Raw genomic sequence first — 25,062 nt, 5'->3', positions numbered from 1 at the left:
TGCAAAGAACCAGAGGAAGAGCCTCCCTAACAGAAAGAACAGCATGTGCAAAGGCCCTGAGGTGGAAGGAGCTTGTCACGGCTAAGACTAAGAAGGTCAAAGAGGCAGGCAGGGCCCTTGTGAGTAACAGTAAGGAGCCTGGGTTTTATCCCAAGGGCAGTGGGGGACTGCTGAAGGGTTTAAGCAGGGGTCACATGAGGGGATAGATGGGTATGTGACTGGGTTGGCAGATATGGAACTTCATACAGAAAAATCCCATTCTATGAAACCAGTAAGTTAGCCCTGCTCTCACCTCCTATCTCGTCCCTTTCAACATCAATCCAGGATAGAGGCAGGGGAGGAGGAGAGAAACGGGACATGCTAAATCTAACTGCTGAATGTCTCCAATCAGCCACACCTTCTGAAATGGCCTCTTGAGCCAATGGGAAAGCAGTCCAGGAAACAGAGCTCCCATCCTGCTGTCCCAGAGAGGAAGGCCCCTCTGTGGCTCTCCCTCAGAGACAGGTCCAGGGTCACTGGGGCCGCAGAGGACTAAGACGTTTAAGTCAAATGTGTTAGCCGCTGCTTGAATTGGATGGAGAGGGCTTTCCAGGGAGTGAAGCTGGACTTGAGTTGTGCCAGGTGGGCAGGAGGACCCCGGGTTGGGGAAGGGGCAGAGGGAGGATAACGTCTGGGCAAAAGGATGGCCTCAGGGTTCCTGCTTCCGCCCCCAGTAGGTGTGATGCCGACGATGTTGGGCGTGTGGTCTCTGCTTCTCCTCTGGGGTCTGGTGACTCCGTGCCAGGGGCTGCTTGAGACGGTGGGCATGCTTGCTCGGATTGACAAGGATGAACTCGGCAGAGGTGAGCCCGAGGTGGGCAGTGTGTGAGGGGTCCAGCTGCAGAGTAAACCACCCCATAGATAGGCTCACATGCTTATGCTTCAGGAACAGATGAGAACAGGTTTTGATTCCCAACTGCACAGGGAGTTCAGGGGGTTAAAGGTTTGCTTGCAGGTTCCAGTGGGCGATTAGTTCACTCTCTTCTGAGAGGTGAACCGGGTGGGACGGGCATGCGGGGCCTGTGTCTCCCTCAAGGACAGGGGCGGGGGCGGTTGAGGAGGTCCAGGGGAGGGTGCTGGCTGGGCCAACATCTCTGCCCCACGTTTCTGGGGTGGGGGAACTCCACTGGGCATTTGCTGCTCCAGGGCTCAACGGCCCAGGGTGACCATAGTTGTGAATAGCAAATGCTTCATGGAGGCTACCCCGGCCTGCTGCAACTTCCACAAGGCGGTCCCTTCCATCTTGCCCTTCTCACGATCCGCAGAGTCAGACCAAGGGTGCCCAGGAGGGGCAGAGGTCGCCTCCTCCCTCTTGATCATTCCCTGGTGGCTGTGTGCTCCCTCCTTTACTTCTGCCCCAATTTTCGGTGCTACCGGGTGACCCAGGGTCAGGAGCCCTAGTCATACTCTTGGTCCCAAACCCAATTTGCTGTGTGACTTTGGGCAAATCTCTGCCCCTCTCTGGGCCCTAGCTTCCTCATCTGTAAAATGAACCTTCCTCCCCACCACCCTGTTTGCAGCCATCCAGAACTCGCTGGTCGGGGGGCCCATTTTGCAGAACATGCTGGGGACTGTCACATCTGTGAACCAGGGCCTCCTGGGCTCAGGGGGCCTGCTCGGAGGAGGTGGCCTGCTGAGCTACGGAGGGGCTCTTGGCATTGTCAAGGAGCTTTCTGGGTGAGTCCTTACAGTGTGGCCGCTTGACCACCTACCTACTGTGTGCCCTACAGGAAGTCTGATGTTTTCTTTGCTTCAGGGAATAGAGAAGATGTTGACTCTTTTTAATTTGTTGGCAGGCAGTGGGAATTTCATGGGGAGCCTGGACAGGGAGTCCCAAGAACCAGAGTCAGAAAATAAGGAGTCTACTGCGTGCCAGGCAGCACGCCTCTGTGGTTGAGGGTTCCAGCTCTGGGGTCAATTTCAATTACTCACTGTGTGACCTGGGGCAAGTTGCTCAGTCTCTCTGGGCTAATCCAGGTTGCTCAGTCTCTCTGGGCTAATCCAAGTTGCTGTTTCTGGGTTAATCCAGGTATCTGCATGGCTCCCTCCCTCCTCCTCTTCAGGTGTCTGCTCCGAAGACCCCTGCCCTGACCAGCCTCTCCTTGTCCCCTTGCCTGCCTTCATGTTCTATAGGGAATGAATCACACCCCTGTACCCCATATATTTCACTTTTTTTTTCCCTTGCCTCCCTTGCTAGATTATAAACCCCAGGAGGGCTAGGACTTTTGTCTGGCTTGTTCACTGCTGTGTCCCCAGTATCATAAGTAGTGCTTGACACATAACAGATGCTCAAAAAATATTTTTGAATGAATGAATGAAATCCCTTAAGAGCTAATATTTATAACTTAATGACCACTTAGACAGGTTTTCTGGGTGCCTAGCACTGTGCTAAGCATTGTGAGCAAATCATCCAATGAATCCAGGGGTAGGAATGTCATCAACTGCACTTAATAGGTGAGACGATCGACGTCCCCACAGGCAGTGAAGGGACTTGCCCGAACTCACCCAGCTAGGAAGTGCAGTAGCAGGGCAGGGCGGGGGCGGTGTCTGGGTGTTTAATCACCGCCATACTGCCTGCCCCAGGTAGGCAGGAACGAGTCCACGGCTGGTGGTGGATCAGGGGATGGCCAAACAACAGGCCTCAAGAAAGGCTGAAGGCCAGGAGAGGGGTATGGGGAAGTGTCACTGTACAGGAGGAAATGGAGTGCTGGGAGCAGAAGGGGAATGGATGCCCACCTCCCAAAACAGTAAACAGATGTCTGGAAAGGGAGCTGGTAAGGACTGACTGCTCAAGGATCACTAAGTGCCAATCTGTGGTAGGTATTGTCATTATCCCTATTTTACACACAGGGAAACTGAGGCACGGAGCAGCAATGTGATTTGCCCAACGTCACCCAGTCAATTAGTGGTAGAGCTGGGATTTGAACCATCTGGGTTTACTGGCTGCACCATGAGCAACTACTCATGGGGTTGTTGCCAGGACAGTGAATCTGTATCAGGCTGAAACAGAGCCTGGCACATAATAAATGCTCCATAAATATTAACTATTATTATTATCATTATTAATAGACCTAGCCCCCTCCCACTGTAGAATCCCCTCTACTTGGTGAGGCCGGGGCCTCAGACATGAACCACCATCCTAGCTTCAAAGAGCCCCCAGTATGAGGTCGGACCCAGCAGTCATGATCCTGTAAGCTCAGGGCAGTGATAGAGGCAGTCCAGGCAGGGTGTGGGTGCTGCTCAGAGGAGCGTATTTGCCTGAGTCAGAGAAGCAGTAAGGAGGGCTTCCTGGAGGAGGAGATACCCTAGCTGAAATCAGGAGAGCTGGAGGAGTCACCTAGCTGACAGTGGATGCAGAGTGGAAGGAAAATTAAGGAAAGGGTATTCCAGATTGAGGGAACAGCCTGGGCAAAGGCCCAGTGGACAGAGAAAATAATGAACTGTGGGGAGCTGTGTTTGAGAACCCCCTTGGGTTGTGTGTGTGAGAGCCTAGGAGATGGGAGTGGAAGGACAATGACCCAGGCCAGAGACTGAACCAGGGCTGAGGCCATTGGGATGGGGTGGGGGGAGCACTTTAGCTCATTGAGCCTCCAGTGAGGATGATGATATTACAGTTCCAGAGCATATGCTTTACCAGCTGTGCACCTACATTATCTAATTTTTCTCTGCAACATCCCTATGAAGTGGGAACTTATATAACCCCACTTAACAGATGCAGAAACTGAGGTCCAGAGAGGTGAAGTAACTGGCTCAAGGGCCCACAGTTGGGTTTATGGGTTAGAGGTGGGACAGGGGACACACCCAAGAGAGGCTCCAGGCTCTGCCTGGTCTGGGATGGTCCAGGCACTGAGGGACTGGTCCTGGGGCGGGGTGGGGGTGGGGGGGTTGTCTGGTGGTCAGTGGCCCTCTCCTCCATGCAGGCTGAAGACTGAGGAAATCACACTGCCGAAGGTGTCTCTGAAGCTGCTGCCTGGGTTTGGGGTGCAGCTGAGCCTGCACACCAAGGTGGGCCTGCATGGCTCCGGGTGAGTGTGCCCCTGGGGACCCCCTACCTCATTGTCTCTCCACACCCACCCCCTGCCCCCCTATTTCCTCCTTCCTTCCCAAGAGACTCCCACTTTCCTATTCCCTTCCTGGATCCCACCCCACTACCCCTCCCCAGGGATCTCCATCCCACTGACGTCCAGAGACTTCCATCTCTCTCTCTGGAGACCCCTACCCCACTGCCTGGAGCTCACTGGTGGGGGTGAGGGAGGGGGCGCAGGGACATGCAAAGGGGCAGGGAGGCAGGAGGTGAGAGGAGGGAATGGGGCCGCTCACAGGGCTACCCCACCCGCCGCTCGTCAGAGCCCTGGTCAGCGGCCCCGGGGTGGGCGCGGCTAAGGCGGCCCCGGTGGGTGGCGCCTGGCCGCCTGGCCACGCCCCCAGCATCAGGTCTCGCAGCCCCCTGGGGGGCCTCTTGCAGCTGGCAGCTGAGGTGAAAGTGTCGTCGCGGGTGGCGCTGGGCGTGAGCGCGCGGCGTAACGCCCATCCTCATCCTCAAGCGCTGCAGCACGCACCTGGGCCACATCAGCCTGCTCTCAGGGTGAGTCCGCGGTCTGCAGCCGGTGTTGGGCGGCTCCCCGCGCCCGGACCTCCTCGGGCTCATCGCGCGTGCGCGCACCGGGCGGAAGTCTCCTGGGTCTCCAGGGAGCGGCCGGCTGGGCGGGGTCTGTCTCACCGGATCAAGCCTTGGCGCAGACCTGCAGACTGGCAGGGACAGGGACTCTGGCCCAGCCCGCAGCTTGCAACGTCCACTCCTGAGCGTCCCCCTTCTCCAGCCCCCGAGATCCTGCCTCCCTTCTTCCAGGTAGAACAAGGGCCCTCTGTGGTCCCTTGGCCTGTAGGCATTTCAGTCCCTGCTCTTGGCATATACGAGACCCAGCTCAGCCCCTGACTTGCTGTGTGACCCTCCAGGGGAACCCCTTCCCCTGTCTGGGCTTCAGCGTCCCCATCTGTATAATGAGGACCTAAATTTAATTATCTGGAAGGCTCTGGCACTTTTATATCCATCTCTTCCCCCAACTGTCAGGACACAGTGATCCTTCTTCCATGGGACAGCTGAGGCCCACAGAGGGCAAGGGACTTGCCCAAGGTCACACACACAGCTTGAGGCAAGCACGGAGATGGGCTGGTCTTTGGACTCAGGTCCAAGGCTTTCTCACAGCACTCTGCATCCCCCCCCAGCGACACCTGCCGCCTCCCCTGCCTCACACGTTGAGTCAACCCCTGTTAGTCCCTCTGTTCCAGGCCAAATCCCACACCCACACCCACACCCCACCTTTGCTGGGTGGCCCTGACCAGTGATGGGTTATCGGACAGCTCTGTGTTAGCTCCCAGGAACAGGGTGAACCGGGGTTGGCCCTGTCTGCAGAAGGGTCTTAGTAAGAGGTTTCCAGGCAGGGTCTTGGGCTCCTTAAACCCCAGTGGCTCCATCCTGTTCCTCTGGGCTAGAGGGGGCTTGGAGGGGGTGGAGCTCAGGAGGGTGTCCTGTGGTTGTGGTTCTGTGATTGTCACCCCTCCCTCTGTACCCCCATACTCTCCAAACAGACCTAAGCCCATCTATCGATACATGCACATCCTCAGGCCACTCTCTCAGGCGTTCATTCATTTGACAAATACTCATTTATTCAACAAATACTTATTGAACCCTCACTCTAAGCCAGCTGCTGTTTTAGGCCCAAATGTCACTCATCTACACATATTGGAGAAGACGAAGGGAGCAGACATTTACTGAGCATCAGACATGTTTACACTCCCATTTGATCTCAGCAGCAACTGCTCTCTCTAAGGCAGGCACTGTACAGATGGGGAAACTGAAATCCTCCTCTGGGTCCCATGGTGAGGCAAAGCCAAGATTTAAACCCAGCTGCCCAAAGCCCCAGCCGAGCCCACGAGGAGAGGAGATGCGTGATGTCCAGAACCGCCAGTGCCCACCCTGCCCCGTCATCTGGGTTGGCGCTGTCCCTGCGTGGTGGCCACACCTTCACCCATCTCACTCTGCCCAGGCTGCTGCCTGCACCGCTCTTTGGGGTCGTGGAACAGACGCTCTTCAAGGTGCTGCCAGAATTCGTGAGTGTGAGGGCTGCAGGCCAGGTACACCCTGAGCTGTGCCCCTCCTCCCCCGGCTTTGAGTTAATCTGGGCGCCAGGCAGGATTAGGCTGTGTTTTCCTTCCACGCCCATCAGGTAATCCCATCCTGGCCTGCCCATGGGCCTCCCAGGTGCCGCCTGCGAGTCTGTAGGTGGGCTGGCACAATCTGTCCCCAGGCCTCTGAATCCAGGTGACCTGAGTCCCCTGCTCTCAAATCCAAGTAAGTCCCTTTCTTACCCCCTGCTCTGTCTTTGCCACCTGTATTATTATTATTGACTTTATACTTTTCTTTAAACTAGGTTTGAATTAAAAAATTCGGTCACTCAGTGATTTTAAACGAAGCCCTGTGCTTGGCAAACGTGTCTAGAAGATCACATACATGTACATGTTAAACACATTATGATTAAACTGCTCCAGGGTGCTTGTCCATGGCCTGCCCCCCGTCGTCCCTTGAACCACACTTAAGAAAAGCTGGTCTGGCCAAAGCCCCAATTCACTGAGGACAGAGAGGGGAGGCCTTGTTGGGGTCACACAGCCAGCAAAGAGCAGTCAGGCCTCCTGATCCCCAGTCCTGGCAGGACCTCTCCTGTGAGTCCTTGTTAAGAACACCCATGGAGATGGCAAGCATGTGGGGGACTGAGGTTGGCAAAACTGCCCTGGGCTTGAAGAATCCAATCAGAAAAGAAGCTCAGGGGGAGAAGGGGAGCTCCCAGCAGCAGGGACCCCAGCCCAGGCCCATCTCAGGTAGATTTCAACAAGGGGGTGTGGGTACGTTTAAATTGTGGCCCGTAACTGGGGTCTCTGGACCATTAGCTGCAAGACAGGATTCATGTGACTCAAAGAGGTTTTAAAAATAAGAGTTAATTACCAGCACTTAGAGATTGGAGATTTCTCTAAACAATCCCATTTCTGGCTTCTCTTATGCAATCAGCCACCCCAGCTGCACGTACCTCCTTCCTGTAGGCCGCACATGGCTGGCGCCCAGGAGGCTCTTCCCCCCACCCATCACAGCCCCTCGGGTCTCCTCTCATTTCCGAGACGTGCCTGACCCCAGAAGCCCTGGAGTTTGGGGCTCCAAGTTTAAATGAAAACAGCTTGTCTCTCTGAGAACAGCTGTGACCTTGGACAGGTCACTTCTCTTCTCCGGCCCCAGCAGTAGAATGAAGGCGCTGAAGGAGTGAAGGGGCTGGGCTGGACCACCTCTGGGATTCCTGCTCTGGCGGACTCAGATTCTGTGATTCCCAGACTTGGGACAACTTGTTCCCTGATGTCAGAGCCCAGGGGTTTTTAGGAAACCCGGAGTGGCGTGCACAGTGGATGCCCTGGGCCAGCTCTGATTCCAGGTGGAGGGGAGGAGGCGCCCCTCTGGGGGATCTGGATTGTAGGTCTCCCAGTGCCCACATGGATGGCAGGAGGAACCTGAGACCTTGTTTCCTTGGGGGAGGGCCTCGTCCCTACACCCCAGCTAGCCTCTGGAATGTGTCTTCTTGTCCCCCCAGCATCCTCCAAGGTTTTCTGAGGGGACTCATGTAACTGGCCCTCTCCACCACCCACTCCGCCCTCTGACACTTCAAGCTCCAGCCCCTCCCCTGCCTCCCATCTGTGTGTCTCGCCATCCATCTCCATTGTCTGCCTTACCTCGGTCCCTGGGACCACATAGCAAATCATTTAAAGAAAATGAAGCTGTTCCCCGTGCCATGGTGGGGCCCGCTGCTACTCTCCTGTAACTCCTGTCTCCTCCGGACGCAGCCGTGCCCCGTGGTGGACAGCGTGCTGGGCGTGGTGAATGAGCTCCTGGGGGCTGTGCTGTGTAAGTTGGGGCCCACCCTCCTCCTCTCTGCACCTGCTCTTACGTCTCCCCCACCATTACCCCAGCGGGTGGGGTACCAGGGAAGAGGACGGGGCAGAATTCTGGGACCTTTCATGTCTTCCTCAGACTGACGAGGCCGCCACTTTGAGGAGGCCTAATGGTGGTGTTCTGGGCTGAGGTCAGTTCCGCAGGGTGAGGAGACCCGGAGCCATCCAGGTCTCCATCTGCCGGGGGCTTCAGGCCACTTACTGAGCACCGGCGGTGTGTCTGGCACTGTCAGAAGCATGAGGCAGATACTGTTATTATCTGGACAGACAAGATGACTGAGGCCCAGAGCTTAGGTATGGAACCCAAGGCCCCGCAGCCACAGTGGCCCCCAGCCTCTCTGAGCCTTGTGGAGACATGGATGCCTTTTGTATTCACAAAAGGGCCTTGAAAAGTATAAAAATGCATAACTATGATAAGGATAGAAAACTTGGGGGCAGATATGTCTCTGAATGTGGTATTATATGAGAGAGACAGGGCAACAATGTGGTTAGTGGCACCGGCTCTGGAAAACAGGAACCCTGGCTTTGCTACTCTGCGGCTTGTGTGGGCTGGGGCTGGTGACTTCCTCTGTTGGAGCCTCAGTTTCCATATCTGTAGAATGGGGATGACAGTAGTGCCCTGGTGAATGCTTAGTAGAGTTTTAGGCGTTCAGCAGGCACTCAATAAATAGAAGCAGAGCCTGTTATTACTGGGGCCTGGGCTCATGAGGTCTTTCTCCTTCCTCCCCTCCTCATGCAGGCCTGGTGCCCTCGGGGCTCTTGGGTCCGTGGAATTCACTCTGGCCACATTGCCTCTCATCTCCAACCAGTACATAGAGCTGGACATCAGTGTGAGTGCCTGCCGAGGCCCCGCCCACAGGTAGGGGTGGTGGGGTACAAGTGGAGGCCAGGCAGGGGATGCTAAGTCAAAGCCAGGTGAGTGAGCTGCCCTGAGACCCTGCCACGTGCTGTCTCCTGCCCCTGCAGCCCATTGTGAAGAGCGTAGCAGGTGACATCATCGACTTCCCCAAGCCCCCCAACCCCATCAAGGTGCCCCCCAAGGAGGACCACACATCCCAGGTGACTGTGCCTCTCTACCTCTTTAACACCGTGTTTGGGCTCCTGCAGACCATTGGTGCCCTTGACCTGGACATCACCCTTGAGCTGGTGAGTACGGCACCCTGCCCTGCTGGACCTTGGCAATGCTAGCGGTGACCTAGTCACATCATCACTGATCAGCCTTGACGAGCCCTCTTCTTATAATAGGAGAGAGTTGGACAGGTTTATAGCATGCACATACCCACTCTTGTCCTTCAGGCAGACATTGCTAATTGATAATGGCCTCTACTTGGCTAAACCTGAATGGGATTTCCAAATCCTTCTCAACATGACACTCAGGATGTTACTTTGAATTGGTCAAAATTGGCATATGAAATGTAGCCAACTTCCCATCCCTGCACCAGATGAGCCCTTCTAGAGTCAAAGCCCAATTTTACACTAAAGTGTCAATGGCTAACATTCCCACTGCTTTCTCAAGAGCATATTTGAGTTGGAGAGAAGAAGACTAGGGTTGGACTATACTAAAGGTCACTTGGACATTTGTTTTGAAGCTTCTGAGACCTCTCTGTTTCCATTCTGGCCCCCTCTCACACCCTCACAGATGTCTGGAAGCCCCAGCCCCCGGAAGCCTTAGCCAGAGACATTTTCTTGGTCTCAGTCCTGTCCAAAGGCAGGGAGCTCTGAGCTACCTGGGCTCCTACCTGCAGCTCAGCCCAAGGGAGCAGGGATTGATTACTCACTTCCTGCAGGTGGGGTCCAGAGAGCACACTGAAGGCCTATGGGGTGGTTGGAACAGGGTCCTGAGCTGGGAGGCAGGTGTGACCAGATTTTCCAATTTTTTAGCCAGAAACTGCAAATTTATATGAAATGTCCTGATGTGTAAATAGTGGAAACAAATTTATAGTATTTGAAAATATTTTTGGGGTAAAAGGCAAAAATGTCTAGGGTCAGATCCCTGGGCCTTCAGATTATGCGCTCTGGCAGGGCAGTTTAGAAGTTCTAGAATTAGCCTGACTGGGTTAAAGCCTGGTGCCACCATTTACCAGCTTATGACCCTGGACAGGAGCCTCAGGTTTCCCATCTGTAAAACGGGAATAATCGTAGCACCCACCTCCTCGAGCAGTTATAAAGGTGAAATGAGTGAAGGCACACAAGACCCTTAGCATGTGTCTGGCATGTAGTAAGCACTCATCATTGGTCAATAGAAGGAACATGAGTGTCTGTAGAGAGGTATGTATAAAATTGAGTAGGGGAAAACTACTTTGTGTGTGCTGAGGGATCCCTATTTGGCTCTGTGTTTACCGCCCCCCCACATCCCATTTGGTCTTGGGTCCAGGTTTCCAGCAGTGTTCCACTGACAACTACAGAGCTGGCGGCTTTGGTCCCTGAGGTGAGTGACCCTTTCGTGGGCTTTGTTCACTGTAGCTCTTTCCTGATGACCCTGAGTGGACTCCAGAATCTTTCTCAATACAGCTCTCCAGACAGCTGCAATTGAATGTTGAGTCCAAATTCATACTAAAGTGTGATTGACTAACACCTTATCCTTTCCTGATAGCAGATTTTGCTTAGAGAAGAAAGGACCAGCGTCTAACTGCCCCAGAAGTCAACTGGGCATTTGTCCTGGGGCTGTTGCTCCTATGTCAAGCAGATTCTTTCCAAGTGATTGAGCCCCCTCCCTCCAACTGCCTTACCTCATCCTGGTCTCAGTCTTCTTGTCCTCAGAGAGAAGACTCAGGGCAGTGGCCATGAAGATGAAAGAGAAGGGGGGAGATTCAGGGAGATTTGACTAGTGGGCATCAGTCAGTACGTGACTGCAGGGCCTGGTCCTCAGCTTTCCCATCCCTCCAATTGGTGCTGAATCAGCTTCTTTCCAGCTGTGGGAATCTGAATTATACTGAAGTTGAAATGACTACTACAAGGTCTTTACGTAACAGCAGATTCTGACAGAGGTTAGAAAGAGACCCACAAGGCCTGGGCTTCCACCAGAGAAGATGGAGAGGGCAGCTGAATTTGGGGACACAGACAAATTCTGTGAGTCCTTGAAGGTGGTGATGGAAAGCAGCTTTGGTGGGCCTGAGTGGGGCCTCTGCTTATTGGTGTTTTGGGCTAAAGGGCATAGGTGTCTCAGGCAAAGGCTGAGATTGGGGCTAGACATTCAGAAGAACCTCGTTCTTCTGAGGAGTTGTAAGATGGTGGAAAGGGACTTGGGGGAGGCCAGGGTGGCAGGAGCAGGGACCCATGGATGCAACAAGGCATGCCATGTCTCTTAGCCTAGGGAGGCTGGGCTTGTCTCTGGAGCCTGAAGCCTTTGTTTTCACAGTATCAGAGCCCTGTGTGTGGCCCCAGTTCTGAGTTTGGTTCCATGGCTTCAGAATCTGTGGATATAGGAGGCTGGAATCCGGTGATTCCCCCTGTCTTTATGATACTGCAACTCTGGGAGTTGGGGCTTGAGGAATTGGTCACCAGATCCCAGCATTCAAGTGATTCTAACCTTCTGTGGATGCGTGGTTTCCAGCATTTCTGTAATCTACGATGTCGTGATTATGAGATTCAGCATTTCCTGATTGTGTGATTCATTCAGTCAACTAATATTCACTGAGCACCTACTATGTACCAGGCCCCGTGCTAGGTGCTGGGCATGCAGAAGGGGCAATTGGTGAAAAGTAGACAAAAGTCTCCGTGTTCAAGGAGCTGCCATTGTGGTGGGAGGGACAGACATTGAACAAATAAATAAGTAGAATATACACAGTGTCAGAAAGGTGGAGGAGGGTGCTCTGCAAAGCCCTCATTGAGGAGGCGATGTGTGAGCTGAAGGCTGAAGGAGGGGATGGAGGGAGCCATGAGGGTATCTGGGGAAGACAGTTCTGGCAGAGGGAGCAGCAAGTGCAAAGGCCCTGACGTGGAAGCATGCCTGGCTAGTTGGAGGAACAGCGAAGTGGTCAGCGAGTCTGGAGAGGAGAGAATGAGGGGCCAGTGGTGGGAGGTGAGATAGGAGGGCAGAGGATGGATGATGTAGGGAGTGTAGGCATCGGGGATATTTTTTGTTTTGTTTTTTTATGTTGTGTAATAAAGTGTGTCCTAGGGGGAGGATTTTGACTCTGATTGGTTGTTCTGTGGATTGGTATCTCCGCACCTGAGTGTCAGCCTCGTGGGGGCCAAGACCAGGCCTGTCTTGTTCAGGCTGTTACCTCAGCTCCCAGCACGGTGCCTGGGGCCCACTAGGTGCTCAATGAGTGTTTGTTGACTGACTAACTGATTCTATTAGTGGAGCATCTAAGCTGCCCCTGCTTCTCTCCTCGTGCCCCTACTCTGCCCCCGACTCTGCCCCTGCTTCTCTCCAGACCCTGAGGAAGCTGCCACCAGGCCAGCAGCTCCTGCTCTCACTGTGGGTAAAAGAAGCACCCACAGTCACGCTCCAGGACAAGAAGGCCATGGTCTCCGTCCCAGCTAACATCCATGTGCTGTCCTACCTCCCTAAAGGGACCCGTGAAGCCTTCTTCCAGCTGAACAGAGTGAGCAGCTGAGGGGTGGGAGCTGGCACTGGGGTTCTAAGTAGGGCTGACCCTCTCCAGGCTGTGGATCTCAGGGTGGGAGGCCCCATGTGGCACAGCACAGGAAACCCCGCCCCCATTGTCATCACCTGAGCTGAGACCCAAGTGCCCTTGGACTCCCAGCTGCTCCCTCATCACACACGTGTCCACTGTGCTTCCTCAGGACCTCAGGAATTGCCCCCACCTCCCCAGCCTCTCTGTGCTCAGGTATCTCTTGGATGACCCTCCAGCTCCCTCCTGGCCCCCACCTCCAGTCTGCTCCCCTCTACCCCACCGCTACTAGTTTTCCCAGCCATACATCCGGGCAGTGGCAGGTCCTTCCCCTGCTCACTCTCTGCCCTGGCTCTGCACGGCCAAACACCATTCCATCCCCAACCTCTTGCCTCATCCTTGTGCCTTTCCCAGCCTTGCGCCCTAAGCCAGTTACTCAGGGCTACCAGGTCGCACCACCCTGCCTTTGTTTGTGCAGGGACCACCACCTGGAGGGCAGTTTCTCGCCTTCCCTTGGCTAACTCCTCATCTTCCAAGATTCAGCTCAGGAGTCACCTCACGGGGGATGCCTTCCCTCACCCACTGCAGGCTGGGTTGAGGGTCTGTCCAAGCTCCTGCAGCCCTAGAGCTGCCTCGCATCCAACACCGATTGCCCTCAGTACCCTGGTTCTTGAGCACCAGAACCTTCAAGTTACCTCCTCATAGCCCAGCGTGGACCCTAACACACAGTAGGGCCTCAGCAAGGGGTAGTGGAGGAAATAGACGGTGGAAATTCACCTGTTGGCCAAGGCAGACCTGTCCTCAAGTTCCTTCTGCCAAATTCAGTGTAATCTCTGCCTTCTGTTCCCATGCAGGTGATGACTTTAAATGCCCAGCTGGCTCCGTCAGCTACCAAGCTGCACCTCTCCCTGTCCCTGGAACGGTAATGTGGGATCCTGGGCCTTGTCTTTACAAACAAGAATTAGGGACCGACAGAAACCCTCTCTTATTTATTGAGCAGCAACTAAATTGCAAGTGTTTTACCAGCATCTTCCTTGCCTCTGGGACCTGCTGGGAAGGGGTGGTATTAGCCCATTGTACAGATGAGGCAACTGGGGCCCAGAGAATTGGCTCCAGAGCGGGCATCTTCCACTGCACCTGCTCAAAAGCTGGCCCTGGAGATAAACCTGCTGTGGGGTATGGAGTCTAGACTCCTGAGTTATCAGCCCTAGAGGCTGGCCATGGAGGTAACTGTCCTTGAATGTTGTCAGATGCTTTGTTATTCATGTGGACTAGCTATTTCTCTAGTTTCTCCACCCCTGTGGTAACTAGGCCTCATGATAATCATAATGACCAAGATGGTGATGTTGATGACAATCTTTCCTTACACGTGCATGGCACAAAGCCCAGGCTCGCACAGTGGGTTGTCCCTGGAAGCAGGTCCACAGTCTGGGCCTCCATTCTCTGGGCCCAGTGCTCTCACCTTGGCCTGGGGCCTCTCTGTCCCTCCCCTGGATACAGGGGTTTTCCCAGGGGACTCTGGGATCAGACTGTCCTGGGCCATAGGTACCCGGTGCTCACCTGACCCCTGCCAGCCCCTCAGGCTACTACTACCCCGCTGCAAGGCTCCACCATCGCCCCATTTGTAAGCTTGACAAAAGGCCTCACTGACTGCCAGGGTTCGTCTCCCCTTCCTGGTGGCAGTTGAAGCCTCAGCCCTTCAGGAGACAGAGATGTGTGTCCGGGCTCTGGCCCTGGACCTGCATTTGAGCCAGCTGTGATCCGTTGGTGGTTTATTGCCTTCAGTGAGCAGCTGTTGGGTGCAGGGCACTCTGTGTCCAAGGCTCAGTCTATGGGAGGGCCACTCCTTAGAGAGGTTCAGTCAAACAACTGGGATTCAGACCAAGGCTCCAGGGCCATGGAGTCGGAGGTGGCAGTCATGATATCTCAGAAGGAGGTTAGCTCCCTCCAGGCCCATTTTACAGGTGGGAAAACTGAGTCTCTGAGTCAAGGCTGGATAGAGGCAGAGTTGGCCCTGTAACCCTGCTTCCTGACCCTGGAGAGCTAGGGGTGGGGCAGGCTGGGGGTGTGGTGGGTGCTGGGGCCCCTCAACATCTCTCTTCTCTCCACCAGGCTCAGTGTCAAGCTGGCCTCCTCCTTCGCCCACGCCTTTGTTGCAAGTTCCTGGGAGGGTGAGCAGCTTGGCATTGGTGAGGGTCTACAGGTGGGGGTGGAAAGGAAGCAGGATGAGTCATGGGCCATATGACTGAGCTGGCCCCAGTCTGGGCTCTGCCCCAATAAGCCAGAGTGGGCAAACATCCGGACAGGTGTGTGTGGGAAGGGGGCGTTGCGGACACGCATACGCACGTATAATATAGTCATTGTCTTAGGAAAGTGAATCTCATGATCTTCCAAAGTCTTGGAACCTCACAAAGTTGTAAATGTGTAGAACCTCACTAGGGTTCAGAATTCTGGAATTTCACACAGTAATAAGGTTCCTAAACTCAGAAAGTTCTAACATTTCAGAGGCCCACAGAGCCCTTAGTTTCCTGCTTCTCAGAGGCCTGAGGTTCTAGAATTTCACGATGGTCTCAGGTTCTAGGTCATTCTAAGTGTTTCTAAACTCACAGGAATCTAAGATCAGACCACACAGAGTTACTGGTGCTGGGCACATTTCCTCCCTCTTTCTCAGACACAGGCCCCACAGACCCTTCCTCCGGGAGAGCGGCTCGTCCAAGCTCATGGGGCCCAGGGTGAACCCTGCCTAAATCACAGAATCCCCTTTGGGGTCACTGGTGGACAGCCCACCCCAGCGGGCCCTGTGTCTACCAGGAGCTATGTCCTCAGACATGGGGGTGGGGAGGCTGGGGCAGCTGGACCTCTGGATTTTTATCCCTGGGGAAGGGTTGCACAGCTCCCTGCAAAGCCACACCTCCCAGCCCTCTGTGTGCTCTGTTGCAGGCGTCCCGTTTAGAAGAACGGCTCAGTGATGTGGTCCGGGTAGCTTACATGCCAAAGCTCAATGGTAAGGGCAGCCTTCACTGTCTTCTTGGACACATGGAGTGTCTGAACTCAGGATTGCCAAATCCATTGCCTCTCTCCATTGTTATTTTTTTTAAAAAAATTTTTTATTGAAGTATAGTTAATTTACAATGTTGTGTTAGTTTCAAGTGTACAGCAAAGTGATTTGGTTATTATCCATTGTTCTTAATAGAGACACTGAGGCTGGAGAGGGGTTGATCCCCATTTCCAAGATGCAGAAACCAAGATTGTTTCCATTCAGGCAACATTGATTAGCTCCTACATCATGCCAGACTCTGGGCCTCAAGAGCTTGTGTTCAAGCTCACAATCCAGAGTGAAATAGTCATGTAAACAAATGAGTAGAATATAGATGACCCAGAATGTGCAAGGGACTGACAGAACCTCAAGGAGGTTCTGCTGAAGGGACCCCTTAAGATGATACAGAAAAAGGACATTTTCATTTGGGTTTAGTAGGATGAGTAGGAGTCTGCCAGTATGGGAACCTGAGTCTCCAAGAAGAGAACTGCCTCGCTAAAGAAAGTTGTGGAATAGGGTCAGCAGGTCCCACCTTGGCTCCCCACATATCTTTGCTTTCAACCACACCCTCTTCACAGTGAACCTGGATGTTGGAATCCCCCTGCCTAAGGTTCTCAATGTCAATTTTGCCAGTGCGGCCCTCGTGATCATAGCGGTGAGTTTCCCATGCAGGTGTGGCCTAGATGGGCCTTAAGCTTGTCTCTGGAGCGCCCTGCTTGAAACTCATGAGGGGACTGCTCTGCTTCATCAGCTGGTCTGTCCCTGCACCATTTTCTAAGTTGCTCAGGGATTATAAATTACCTAACTTGGGAATGGCAAATATACAACGTATGTGCTATCACTCCTTCCTTACTTGCCCGTGGCAGACATTGTCAAGCAGTCACAGAGTTCTTTCCTGCTCAATTCAGACACAGGACTGGCCGATAGGATGGAACCTCAGGTTTACTCACAGAATCACAGTTCCCCTGGTCCAGGGGTAGCAAGTACACGTTCTGTCTCTCCCTTCTGCTGTGCCCGTGGCAGGCATGGCTAATAGATCATGACATTTTTTCTTACTGAATATTGACATGGCCTCACAATCCTTTTCAATCCAGCACAGCTTTGAGTCTCGGTACAGCTCTGGGAGTTGGGCAGATCAGGGAATTCTGGGCCCATTTCTCAGATGAGGACCAAGGCTGAAGGAGGCCACATTTCTGGCCCAAGGTCACACAGTAAATTAGCAGGAGAAATGGCACTTGAACTTATGTCTTTTAAGTCCTAAAGTCAGTGACCTCTCCCACACTGAATGTCATTTATTCATCATTCATTCATTTCTTCATTCATTCACTTAATAAGTGCCAGCTGTGTCCCAAGTACAGTGCTAACCCCAGGGCATGGGGTGGGGGGCACACAGAGATGGCTGCAGGGATGAGGGTATGTGGTGGCGGTGTTGGGCACAAGGACTCAGAGGGCCTAACCTTGAGCCGTTGCCACTTGCAGAATGCCGTTGTGCTGACGTGGCATCCTGAGGCTGACAGCTGGCCACCATCCCTCCCTGTTGACTGCCAGAGTCCTGTCCATCTGCCCGCTCTGCCTCAATTTCCCTCCCAGGCTCCAGCCTGTGTCAGTGACAGTATAAGTGTCCTTTATCCACGCAGGCTCACCCAGGTGCTCTGGCCCTGCAGCTCTGCCCCCAGTCTGGGGTGGGGACTGCAGGGTCAGCCACAGCACTCTGCTTTGGAGAAAGCTCTGGGGCCTCCTTGGCAAGTCCTGAGCTCTCAATAAACGACTCCTCTATCTCAGCACCTCCCGGCTGGTTTGTTCTCCAGTCACACAGGGGATGTCTTGGCCTCTGCCTCTGGTGCCCTCCCCAGCTCCAGGCAGGGCTCCTGGGAGGCGAGGGGACTTGGGGCCTAGTCATTGTAGCTTCACATCCCAAACTTTGCTGGTTGGCCCGGGCAGCCTCTGTGTCACGTCCTGCCTTCCTCCGCCTCTGCCTCGAGCTCCCTGTGTCCCTCTCCCCTCCCACCCTTTCCCTCTCCTCTCTCTATTTTTCTAAATACCTCCATCTTTCACTCTGTCTCTCTGGGTCTGAGTCTGTGTCTGTCTGTCTCTGTCTCTCTGACTTTGGGACATTTCTCAGAAGTGATGTCTGAGCTGAATTTTGAAGGGTAAGAGTTTTCCAGGGAGAAAAGGAGCCAGCATTCCAGGAAGCAAAGATGAGTGAGACTCAGTGTTGCCCGGGAGGGATCACTACTGACTACACATCTGCTGTTGACACACCTCAGGATAGACCTCAGGACAAAGCTACACTGAGAAAAGCTACACTGTGCGGGCAGGGAAACTGACACCAGAGGGGAGCCTGGCTGGCCCAAGGCCTCACAGTAGCAGAGCTGGGATGGGAAAGTGGGAGTCCTGCCTCTCTCTCCTGGGCTCCTCTCTGCTGCTCAGGATGGGCCTCCTTGGTTATGGGGAATGGCCCCAAGTTGGTACTTATGAGTGGGCCTGAGTGAAAAGGTGCCAGTTAAGTTTTGGGAACTGGATCAGAGGATTTGAGGGGGGTGCAGAGGAGAGTTGGAACCCCTCTAGAGGTTTACCCACCAATAGGAATGACCATCCTCCCATCCATCCATCCATCCATCCATCCTTTCATCCACCCACCCATTCATCCTTCCATCTACCCATCCATCCACCCACCCACCCATCTACCCATCCATCCATTCACATACCCATTCATCCTTCCATCCATCCATCCATCCATCCATTCATCCACCCACCCACCCATTCATCCTTCCATCTACCCATCCATCCATTCACATACCCATTCATCCATCCATCCATCCACCTTCTACCCTTTCTTCCTACCCCTGTCCCTTCTTTCCTCCTTCCCTCCCATCCACCCACCTACAATTACTGGCACCTACTACATGCCAGGCCTAGTGCTGAGTGACATGTTGGGATTTATCTTTGACTCCTTTCTCATCTCCAGTGTCTCCTGACTCCCATCCAGAACAATGCAGTGATTAAATGAGTAGCTTGTGTTAGCTGCCTGTGTTCAGATCCCATCCGAGCTGCCATGTGGCCTCAGGCAAGTCTTTTAATCTCGCTGACTTTCGGTTTCCTCATCAGTAACTTGGAGATGATAGTAATTTGGTTTTGAGGGTTAACCAGCACTCAGGATGGTGACTCACCCATCAGAAGCCCTCAGTGCCTTTAGCTCGTGTTACTGCTGCATTATTCTCCCTCCTCATCCTGCCTTCACCTGTTCCTGCCTCTCTACCCAAACCCCAGCACACCCTCCTCCTCTCTCACGAGGACCGCACCTGCCCTCCCTGTCCTCACAACCTCCTCTCTTCCGTCCTGTCCTCCTTCAGCTCATTCTTGACCTTCCATGGCTGGATTCTCACGGCCAACAGGAAATCATCCAGACTCCCAGGTTTGGCATTCAAGGCTGCCTAGACGTGGCCTCAGCTGATCCTCTTGGAGCATGAAGAGGGAGCAGAGCTATCTCTGTGCCTCAGGCTCCTCATCTGCGAAATGGGAATCCCGTAGGACTCACTCATAGGTCGTTTGAGGATGAAATGAGACAGTCCTTGTAGAGTACTGAGAAGAGCGCCTCCAGCCTCACGTGCCCTAGGCAGGGTCTATTGTTGTGTTCACACTGGATGTCACTGCCTCACCCTGTTTTCCACTTGACCAAGAGCACCTCAAGGTCAGGGAGGGTCTTTGTCCTGGCGAGTCCTGTGGCTGCACACAGTAGCAGTGAGAGCAGCAAACCACTACTGAGCACTTACTGTATACCGGACATTGTGTTAGATGCTTAACATCCCTTTGCTCAGTTAATTCTCATAGTGACCATAACCAGTGGGTATTATCACCCTGTATTACATATGAGGAAACGGGCTCAGAGAAATGGAATTGGACAGCTTCTAAGTGGCAAAACCAGGATTTGAACCAGGTCCTTCTTACCCTTACTCCAAAGCCTGGGCTTTTCACGGCTGTGCTATAAAAGTAATACTCGCTGTGTTAATTTTATGCTTAATAAGAGCCAGAAACTGTTCTAAGGGCTTTAGATACATATGTCATCAACTCCTTGAATCAACCCTTCTTTCTAGGAACTGTTTTTACCTTCATTCTAGAGTTGAGGAAACCTGAGGCACAGAGAGGTTAAGAGACTTGCCCAAGGCCACACAGCTAGGAAGTAATGAGGTTAGAACCTGAACCCAGGCCCTTGACTCCAGAGCCCAGGCTCTGAACCTCCGCACTTAGAGTGGGCAATGAAACCAGACGTGCAGGAAGCCCCCCGTTTGGCAGCCCCCCGCAGGCCTGGCGAGCTGACGGTTCATGAGAGGGACCAGTGCTGAGAGGAGGGGTTGGTAGTGGGGCTGGTTCTGTTTCCTGGTCTTGACAGCCTCCTGCATGAATCCCCCACGTGGCCCCCTGCAGGCTGAGTCACCTTCAGGGTGAGTTACCTCCCAGGGCCTGGTCCCACCAGCTCCAGACAAAGGTGCCTTTTGAACGCTAAGCCCAGGTGATCTCCCTGGTGCCGGAGCTACACTAATCCTCTCGGGGCCTGAGGGGGCAGGCTGGCCTCATGGCCACCAGGACTTGGCTGGTCTCAGGACTGAGGACAGGCACAGAGCCTCTGATGACTGACCTTCATGTGGGCACTGCCCTCTACAATTTACAGTGGGCGTTGATCCCTGCTCTCTGGTGGGAGGGATGGGGAGGTGGAGAAAGCCACAGTTGCCCTCTTTGCATTGTATTTCAATTTTATTTTATTTTATTTTTTAATTTTTTATTTTTTTAAATAGATTTTATTTATTTATTTATTTATTGGCTGCATTGCGTCTTCCGTGGCTGTGCGCGGGCTTTCTCTAGTTGCCGAGGGCTTCTCTTGCGGTGGCTTCTCTTGTTGCGGAGCACAGGCTCCAGGCACGCAGGCTTCAGCAGTTGTGGCACACGGGCTCAGTAGTTGTGGTGCACGGGCCCAGTTGCTCCGCGGCTTGCGGGATCCTCCCGGACCAGGGATGGAACCCGTGTCCCCTGCATCGGCAGGCGGCCGCTCAACCACTGCGCCACCAGGGAAACCCCTGTATTTCAATTTTAAAAGGCAATATTTTTGTTTAACAAGCAGTTTTATCACACTAAGTGCCAGGAATGGGGAGTCAAAAACGGGGTTTACTGAGCCCCCATGAAGCTCCAGGTATATTCCAGATGTTTCCTCTTTAATCCTCAAAACCCTGCTGGGAAAGTGTGATTATGCCCATTTCTCAGATGGCCAGACTGAGGCCCCAGAGGAGAAGTGATTGTCCAGAGCTGAGAAGGCATATGGGATGTAGGAACACAGGCACATGTGGTTCTTAGGGTCCCTACCCTGGAGCCCGTCTAGCCCCTACAGATGATAAGATGGTCCAGGGCCCGGGCTCAAGCACCCCCCTCACACCCCTCATGGTTTTCACTGACTTGCTGCCTTGTGGTGCCAGCAGGGACCCGGAATTATGGGAATAAAAATGCCATCTACTGAGCACCTACTGTGTGCTGCACCCTGTTCTCAGCACTTTGCATGATTAAGTCACCTGACCTTTACAACATCCTCTTGAGGCCAGGCCATTCTGGTCACCATCTCAACACCAAAGAAACAGGCTTGGAGAGAACTGGCAGCAGAATTTGAACCCAACATCTGGCTCCAAAGCCTGTCCCATTAATGCACCCACTGCAGATAGGGAAACTGAGTCCCAGAGAGGGGCTGGCCCAGGGGCCAGTGGTGACATTGGTGAGCTTGGCAGGACTTAACATCACCCATGCCTGCCTTCAGAGCCTCCATTGCCCCCAGGGCGTAGGGAGGAAGCATCTCCCTGCAGAGTTCGGCAGAACTCACATTTATTCTCAGCCTGACTTGAGAGCAGGCCTCAGTGGGGAGAGACAAATGCCCCCTCACCCTAGAGAGGTTCTCAGGTAGGCCTGGTGGGGGAGGGAGGAAGTGGCATCAATTAAACATGGAGGTAGGACCTAGGCTGGGGCTGGGGGTAAGAGGCAAGGAGGACTCAGATTTCTCCCCAACTGGTATGGAGAGAGTAAGGGCATTCGTTCATTCATTCATTCATTTGCTACACTGGTATCTGTACCTGTGTTGGGCTGGGAGTGGGGCACAGGCTTGGTTTCCCCAGAGTAACGCCATCTCAGGGGGTTGGCATTGCAGAGGGCCTTGGCGGGGGGGGCATCCAGAGGAAGGGTCAGAGTTAGGGGTTGTCACAGAAAGCTTTCTAGAGCAGCTGGCATTTCTACAATAGTGTGACTAATGGAATCTGGAGAAGGGTATTCTATGGCAGAGATTGCACATGCAAAGGCCCGGAGGCAGGGAGGCTGGAGGTGGTGGTGGTGAAAAGAACGAGCAGCACTGGTGTGGAAGGCAGATCCTCCTTGAATGCCAAGGAGGAGGTCGGGGCTGTGTCCCAGCAGGTTTTCGAGGGGGCAGTGGCTGCCACTGAGGGGTGGGAGCAGGCACTGACTGGGAAAGAACAGGAGGGAATATACTGGGGTGATGAAAATGCTCTATATTAAGATAGGGGTGCAGGCTACATACTGTATAACATGTCAGTATTCAACAAATAAACACAACATTTGTGCATTTCACTGTATGTAAATTTTACATCTAAAGAAAAGAATCATGGGCTTCCCTGGTGACGCAGTGGTTGAGAATCTGCCTGCCAATGCAGGGAACACGGGTTCGAGCCCTGGTCTGGGAGGATCCCACATGCCGCGGAGCAACTAGGCCCGTGAGCCACAATTACTGAGCCTGCGCGTCTGGAGCCTGTGCTCCGCAACAAGAGGGGCCGCGACAGTGAGAGGCCCGCGCACCGCGATGAAGAGTGGCCCCCGCTTGCCGCAACTGGAGAAAGCCCTCGCGCAGAAACGAAGACCCAACACAGCCATAAATAAATAAATAAATAAATAAATAAAACTTAAAAAAAAAAAAAGAAAAGAATCATAATGGCATGCATGTTGAAATGTTTAAAGGGAAATATACTGCTAACTGCAACTTTCTTTGAAATACATTTTTTTAAAAAAAGATGGATTAATGGATGAATAGATACGCAATAAAGCAAGTATAACAAAATGTTAATGGTAGATGTAGCTGGTGGGTGTAAGATGACAAGCATATGGGTGTTCGCTGTATACTTCTTTCAACTTCGCTGTGCGTATAGACATTTCACAATGAAATATTGGGAGAAAATCTTCTGCAGGTCAACAGAAGCCTATCTGCTTATTCTCTTCGCACCTGCCCCAAGTTTGAAGAGCAGATCCGTATCCATCTCCCTGAATCCTCAAATCAGTCCTGTGAGGCAGGTATTATACTCATTTAGCAGATGGAAATATGTAATGAGAGGCACAGAGCAGGGAAGTGGCCGGCCCAAGGTCAACCAGTGAGTTCAGGGTTGAGCGAGGTCTGAACCAAGGTCAGCCTGATGCTGAGTCTGGGCACAGCTGTCTGCCCAGGCCATCTGGAGTGGGCAGTGCCTGCTTTAGAGCTGGAAACTAGATGCGTCTGGGGGTGTTTCCACTTCCGCCATCTGGGGGCCTAGCTAGGGTCTCCAGGAATGTGCCCAGACCAGGGGCTGATAAACCCCAGCTCATGTGACACCACCTGGGGCTGAACAAGTTCTCAGAATTAGCCACAAACCGCAAACCCTTGTGGTTTTGGGTCCCGATGCCCAATGTGCAGAGCAAATCTGGATTCCGGTCTCTCGTAATTACATGGTGTTTCCCTCCCTGGGTCCAGGATCAGACTCCAGCTGCTATATAAGACTGGCCTGTGATCAGGTTCAGCCAAAGCAGAAGGCCCGGTGAACGGGACCTCTCAAGGCTGAGCTGCGGGGACCTGCTGGGGGTAAGGAGGAGACGCCTCCCTCTTCAGAGTCTGGGCAGGGGGAGGCTGAGGCCTGGGGAGGCAGTGAGGCATGTCCCAGACTGGAGACCTGCCTGGGAGACCCTTTTCTGAACCTCAGTGATCTTGTCTGAAACATGGACATAGTCAGGAGAACCTCTCAGGGATCAGCAAAAGGGCCTGAGTCCCTTTAATTACATGGGTGAACGGAGCTGCGCTCATCTTTCCCAGGGATGCTGGGTACCTGGGACCTTTGCTACCTCCCTGAGACGCTGCAGCTGCTTGCTGATGCCAGAAATCCCTCCTTTGATGCCCATCTTTTTAAACTGAAGGTGGTGATCCCTCTTTGAACACAGAACTGTCTGGGCAGTGGGGTTAGGATGAGGTGAGGAAGCCAGGGGGAAAAAAAACTCTTGAACATATTAGTCCTTAATACTCTAGTATAAGTGAGTGCCTCTGATACTCTCCTGGGAGCAATTAGGAGCGGGGAAAGAACTTGGGGGCTTTGTGAACTTCAAGGGACGTGGGGGCAGGGAAGAGGGAAGAGCGTGCATAAGTGGCGCTGAAGCCAAAAATTTCACAGTCTGGCCCAGATGGGAGGCCATGTCCTGTTCTGATTCTCTGAGGCTGGAGAATGGTTAGACTGGGCTGGTGGAGTGAGAGAAGTGGACTAGTCATGGAGGCAGCAAAATAAAGTTTCCTGGAGGTTGACCTGCTCATCCCCAAATGCATGCTTCACCCCTCCAATCTCATAATACTTCACACCCACTTCTTAGGGGTCTGAAATAATAGTCCCCAAACAATAACTACTGTTTACTGAGTGTCTGCTATGTACCAGATATGATGTGCTGGTGACTAGGAAGCTGTAGTTCAAAAAGGTCAAGTCTCTTGCCTAAGGATTAGAACCCAGATAGCTCTGATCCAGAGCCCTTCATCTTAAGTACATGGTGTAGAACTGTCTCCTCCAAAGAGGTGGGAAAGGGTATTTGCTGGCTGGCTGGATGCATGGAAGTGTGGCTAGATGAATGTTTGACAGCTGCATGGGCTGATGGAAGGATATATGGATGATGGATGTATGGAAGAAAGGAAAGATAGATGGATGGACATATGACTGGCTTGCTGGCTGGTTGGAACATGGATAAATGATGGATAGATGGGAAGGAGGATGGATAGATGGATGGTTGGATGGATGGATGGATGAATAAGAGGGGGAGAATGGATGGTTGATGAGTGGATGAATGGTTGGATGGATGGATGAATGAATGGAAGGATGGATGGGTAGGTAGGTGGTTGGATGAATATATGAGTAGATTTCTCCAGAAATCTCTGGAGAGATTTCCCCAGAGTCTGTCTTCTACTAATTTGCTATTTTGGTGGGAATCCCGATTACTCTTCTCTCTTCCTGAGGCTCCATTTGTAAATTTTCATCTCAGGAGATAATAAAACATCTATGTTATGGGACAGTTTGGTTAATGGGTCTGCTTTGGGCCTCCAGATTCATTGCAATTTGAAAAACTCAGAAGGCGGTATCAGGAACTCTGGACCTGCCC

At 53.1% G+C, this 25,062-nt stretch overlaps 1 protein-coding gene across 1 annotated transcript; it reads left to right on the top strand.

Annotated features, from left to right (window-relative positions):
• The first annotated feature begins 730 nt into the window (after positions 1 to 730).
• On the top strand, positions 731 to 20,091 carry BPIFB3 (BPI fold containing family B member 3). Its single transcript, XM_068524738.1, is given in 17 exon segments — positions 731 to 842; positions 1,560 to 1,716; positions 3,960 to 4,064; positions 4,483 to 4,561; positions 4,563 to 4,624; positions 6,087 to 6,150; positions 7,921 to 7,979; positions 8,047 to 8,049; positions 8,768 to 8,858; positions 8,995 to 9,174; positions 10,403 to 10,456; positions 12,408 to 12,578; positions 13,463 to 13,530; positions 14,721 to 14,763; positions 15,549 to 15,612; positions 16,224 to 16,300; positions 20,071 to 20,091. Coding segments are annotated over 17 exon segments (1,410 nt in total).
• Positions 20,092 to 25,062: the final 4,971 nt, after the last annotated feature.

Source organism: Eschrichtius robustus, chromosome 16 (genome assembly GCF_028021215.1).
Source record: "Eschrichtius robustus isolate mEscRob2 chromosome 16, mEscRob2.pri, whole genome shotgun sequence".
Taxonomy (NCBI): domain Eukaryota; kingdom Metazoa; phylum Chordata; class Mammalia; order Artiodactyla; family Eschrichtiidae; genus Eschrichtius; species Eschrichtius robustus.
Note: the sequence above shows the minus strand (reverse complement) of the source record. Positions and strands in the feature narration are given on the sequence as shown.